The sequence below is a fragment of the Acanthisitta chloris genome, unplaced genomic scaffold (genome assembly GCF_000695815.1).
Source record: "Acanthisitta chloris isolate BGI_N310 unplaced genomic scaffold, ASM69581v1 scaffold20584, whole genome shotgun sequence".
NCBI classification, from domain to species: Eukaryota; Metazoa; Chordata; class Aves; order Passeriformes; family Acanthisittidae; genus Acanthisitta; species Acanthisitta chloris.
In genome coordinates, this window is record NW_008671266.1 from 13,941 (window position 1) to 19,012 (window position 5,072).

The window sequence follows — 5,072 nt, forward strand, 5'->3', positions numbered from 1 at the left end:
AATCCATTACCCCTTGTCCTATCACTGCAGTTCCTAACAAAGAGTCCCTCTCCAGCTCCCTTGTAGGCTCTTCAGATATTGAAAAGTTCTGTGAGGTCTCCATGCAGTCTTGTCTTCTCCAGGCTGAACAGCCCCAACGTTCACAGCCTGTCCTCATAGGGGAGGTGCTCCAGTCCTCTTACCAACTTTGTGGCCTCCTCTGGACTTGCTCCAACAGTTCCATGTCCTTCTTATGTTGAGGACACCAGAACTGCAAGCAGTATTCCAGGTGGAGTCTCACAGGAGCCGGGTAGAGGGGAAGAATCACCTCTCTTGTCCTGCTGGCCACACTCCTTTTGATGCAGCCCAGGATTCCATTGGCTTTCCAGGCTGCTAGCACACACTGCCAGGTCATGGTGAGCTTCTCATCCACAGTGACTGCCAAGTCTTTCTCCTCACTGCTGGTTTCAAATTACTTCCCCACCCAACCTGTGGATGTGTCTGGGATTGCCATGGCCCAGATGTAGGACCTTGCACTTCATTTTGTTAAACTTCATGAGGTTTGCATTGTTCCACCTCTCAGGCCTGTCAAGGTTCCCCTGGATGGCACATCCCTTCCCTCCAGCTGTGACTGCCCCACACAGCTTGGTGTTGTCAGTGAACGTGCTGAGGGTGCACTCAATCCACTGTGCATGTCACTGACAAAGATGTTGAACAGCATTGGCCCCAGCACTGACCCCTGAGGGACACCACTCGTCACTGGCCTCCACATGGAGAATGAGCTGCTGACTCTCTGTGTTATGAAGAACTCTGTATGAAGGACTTGGTTGGGGTACTGTTGTGTAATAAATTATAGAAGTTTCAGAAGTTTCCATCTTCCAGTCTCCCCAAAGATATTAGTACAGCTACATTGCTCATTGCAGAGTGTGTTCATCAGTACTGCAGACAGCTTTGTTTCACAGAGAGGTCTGTGGTCAGTTTGTTCTTTCTGGAATCACTTGTTTGCTGTCATCAAATGTTTGCAATTTTTATAGATTTTAGTTTTACTATCCTGGGAAATCTTCAGCTTTCTGGATCCCAAACCCGTGAAGACAGTCCATCAGTGTTAATTAGTGATCTAATATATGGCCCAATTTGCAGTTAATCTTACAGGGCAGTCCAGCTGTGCAGTCCATAGAATAAGTTAATCTTACACCACTACAGCATGAAGCCATGGTTTGGAGAAGCTTGTTTAGATCTGCTGTCCCATCTCTAGCTCTTTTCCACAATCCCCTGGGAGTTATCAGAATTATTTTTCTGTTGGATAGAAAAGGTTGCCAATGAATGTTGGAAATATTCATTCTTGACTCTGTGTACCTGTATGCAGATGCAGTCTTATTATGAAAGTACTCACCATATTTCTTACTCCTTTGCTCAGAAATATGGCATGTTTAATTAAACATCACTGTAGGACATACAAGACTTGACTCAACATGTCAAACATGTCAGCATGTCAAACTTAGTCAGAGATAATAAAGAATTGGCTCATAAGGGTGCTGAGAGAAAAGTAAAGTAACACTGAACATTTGTCTATATCAGAAGTACAGCTCTTGACTTGTGGGTGAGAACTGCTGTCACTGAGAAAGGCTGAGAAGAAGTTCTGAACTGCTTTTGAACTATGTTAATTTTTATCTATTTAGTACAGGCAACTTTGTTGAAGTTGCACTGTGTAATGTGTACTCCATTAGACCCTGCCAAGGAGTGAGGAACACATTTCATTCCATAAATCAGTAAATGTCTGTTACAATCAGTTCATGCTGTTCCTTTCTTTGATGCTAAGCTGCGTACATGGCTTGAAACTATCTGTATCAACAAGGCCATACACTATCACCCAGGAAAAATATGTCAAATATAACCATTATCTCTTTGATTAAAATAGTATCAGACATTTTTTAATACAAGTGATTAGATAGATCTGGAGGTTTTATTATTTCCTGACCATAACAGCCATTAACTAACCTTTTCTTTTGTGAAGGTTGAAAAAAACAAAACCAAAACAGTTAAGAGAGGGGGAAACAACACCAGTACCAAAACACTAATCCTCTGGTGTGTACTGTATTTCTTTTTCTGTGGTACTTTTCAGTCTGTTTAGAACAGGAGCCAAGATATTTACCAGGTAAACTTTACAAAGAAGACTTCGCTTTTCTACTGTAACAAACATTAAATCAGTGTGATATGTGTGTAAGCAGCTGTTGTCAGCATGGGTTCGAGTGTTCCATCGGTGCTGCCAAATATCCTTTGAGATATAATAAACCATCAGTCATGCAAGAATATGATCCTGGCCATCTGGATTTTTTTTTAAATGAAACCTGGGAATCTTGGCTAGTTATGAATCAGTTTATTGCAATTAATACTGACTTCTCTGAATGGATCACTCACCAAGTAGTAGTTTAGCTTAGATTTTTGAATCACTACTTTCAACTTGTATTAGTTTTTGCATGTGAGACCAGGGCAGGGAACAATTTATGTTGTTCTGTGGATCCTTCTTTTTATATTCCTTTAAAGCTGCTTAACAAATAAGACTTGCTGGTTTAGTTGGTCATAGTTTATACCAGTCTGACCTTGGAAGAGTCTTCCAAGCACAAAACTCATTCTGCACTTGCCATCTCTTGTAAAAGTTAGAGCAGCACTTGCCTTCTAGCATAGTTTCTTTTCACTGTTCTGATCTTCATTTAATGTGAAGGAAAGGATAAAGTCAGAGCAACTTCATTGTGTAAGTTCAATGAGGTTACTAAGCCTGCACAATTTATTTACAACAAAATTAATCACGCTCTGTACTTTCCATAAATATGCTAAAAGAGAAAATTAACCAGATCCTGATAAACATAAGTTAAGAAAGAGCGTAAGTCCTTTCAGTTCTTTCTCTGATGAAATCGGAATGTTGTTGCGGAAATGCTTGGACTGGAGGTGCAGAAACTCTAAGTGACTTAAGATGAGTTTTTAATCCAGGTGCATTCAGCCCCTCATCTTTCATGCCCTGTATCAGCATAAAGGAATGCTGACTCTCTCACAGAGATCCTGACAGGCAAAAGAACAGGAGTGCCTAAGCATTTAATAAGGTCTCCCATATATAATTGAAAGGAATTTATTTGGAGAATAATTTACATAGACCAGAATGCTGTATATGTTGAGTTTCTGTGTCTGCACTTTTCAGATTTGGCTTATTGTTACCAGTCAGTTATACCAAGTCAACTAAAAATCAGTTCAATAATACACAATTGCTTAATTGTAATATTTTACATTTTCTTTATGGTCTGCAATAGTGTGAGATTCTCCCTTCACACAGAACCAGTTTTAACTCCCAAGGACTATTTCAAGGCATGGCTTTGTTGTGAATAGAGATGCCCTAAGGATGAATTATAACCTATAGATAAGACAGTGTTTCACCTGGTTTTTTTGGGTATATCTTCCTTCTCATTTTCTTGATTAGATGAATTTTCTAAAGAAAAATTCAAATTTATTTTTGCCTCAACTGAAACTGTGCTATCTTTTAAATCTTCCATCACTTGACTAGAAGAAATGTTAATCACATTTTAAGGTTCTTTTTCTTGCTTCACTCTCTCTGATCAGGTTACTGGAGAAAACAGCTGGATCATGTCTGTGCTCACCTAAGAAGCTATGCTCTGAACAACCTTGAATTCAGAGCACTGATTGGAGAACCTCGAATGGGAAAGGTAGGAAGGAGCTTGTGAGTACTATCTGCCTGTGGAAGGTCGTGAAAGATTAATGTGACTGCTAGATAAAGACTGGAAAAATAAATGTCTCTCTTTTCTTTAGACATTGACCTGTTTGTGTGTGTAATCTGTCTTGTTTTGTTATTCCATTTGTTGCTCAGTCTTTTACTGAAGATTTTTTTCTGCTTTTTTTCCTGTGGCAATTTTTCTTATTCTCTCATCTCACAGCTGTAAGAGATGTGAGAAAGCCCTTGCTCAGCTGCTTGTATAGTATTCTATAGAAGACAATAAAAAAAAATGAGATCAGTGACATCTATGTAGTCACTTAGTTAAATAAGCCCTGCTAGAAATAGGATTTAGATGACATACTTGCCTTTGCTCCAAGCTGAATTATACCAGCAGATAGCAGCAATTCTCTTTGGCTATACAGTCTACTTCTAGTGTGAATTATTCCAGTTTTACAGGAACAGAGTATTGCTTTTCTTACTGGAGATGTAGCCTTCAGGATGTCACCCAACTGCATTAACATGATTAAAAGGGTGACAGCAAGAAGGTGGAAAATGGAGATTCATCCTAGAGTCCTAGAAGATAGGGCTGGTATGAGTGAAAGATCCCTGGTCCCTGACCTGAGGGACGATCAACTCTGCCTAAACTGTTCCTGACAGATGTTTGTCTTGAAGCTTTTCAAACTCACTAACAACGGAGATTTCACAATTGCCCCAGGCAGTCCATTTCTGCACTCAATTATCTTTGCTGTTCAGCTGCAGTACTGTATTGCTTTCTTTGGCAGCTGCATTCCCCCACGCTGCTTCCTGGTGCTGCCAGCACAACCCTTTGTGGCAATGTCCTGTGGACAGGATCAGTGACTGACCTAGGCTAAAAATAGCTCTGGAGGAGTAAAAAGGCATCAGTGCCAGTGAACAAGTAATCTGGCAGTGAGCAGCTGGAAGTGGGATACAGACAGAACTGGGGTTGGGAACTCCTTGAACTGGCATAGTAACTGGGAAGATTTTATCCCAGTTTCTGACCTCAGTCTCTCGTTACAGTTCAAGCTCACTATTTCTTAGCCTGTCCTAACTGATGTGACACACTAGTCACACCCCCACACCCCCCAATTTTAGCACACAGGAAAAAACTATAGAAAGGTTCATGAATTGTGAGGGTCAGAAAGCTGATTGTCACTTGCCAGGTTACACTTTGAGGAGGTATGACACTCCAGTAGATACTTTGCACCTGAATTATTTATCCACTGAGACCTACCAATATGTTCAGAAATTCTAGTACAACTATAAAAAAATCTGCTTAGTGGATTTGCAACTTACTTCCTTTGTGAGAGGATTCAAAACAATAGGCCTGAAACATATTAAATTGCCTAGAGAA

General features: G+C 40.4%; 1 protein-coding gene across 1 annotated transcript in view; it reads left to right on the forward strand.

The window, feature by feature from the left end:
• The window catches only part of DZANK1 (double zinc ribbon and ankyrin repeat domains 1), a gene marked incomplete at its 5' end in the record, with an annotated part of 22,089 nt that overhangs the window by 13,375 nt on the left and 3,642 nt on the right, over positions 1 to 5,072 (forward strand). The window contains 2 exons of the mRNA XM_009074038.1: positions 3,589 to 3,692; positions 4,157 to 4,289. Of these exons, the coding sequence (XP_009072286.1) occupies positions 3,589 to 3,692; positions 4,157 to 4,289 (237 nt within the window). The remainder of the gene's footprint in view (positions 1 to 3,588; positions 3,693 to 4,156; positions 4,290 to 5,072) is intronic.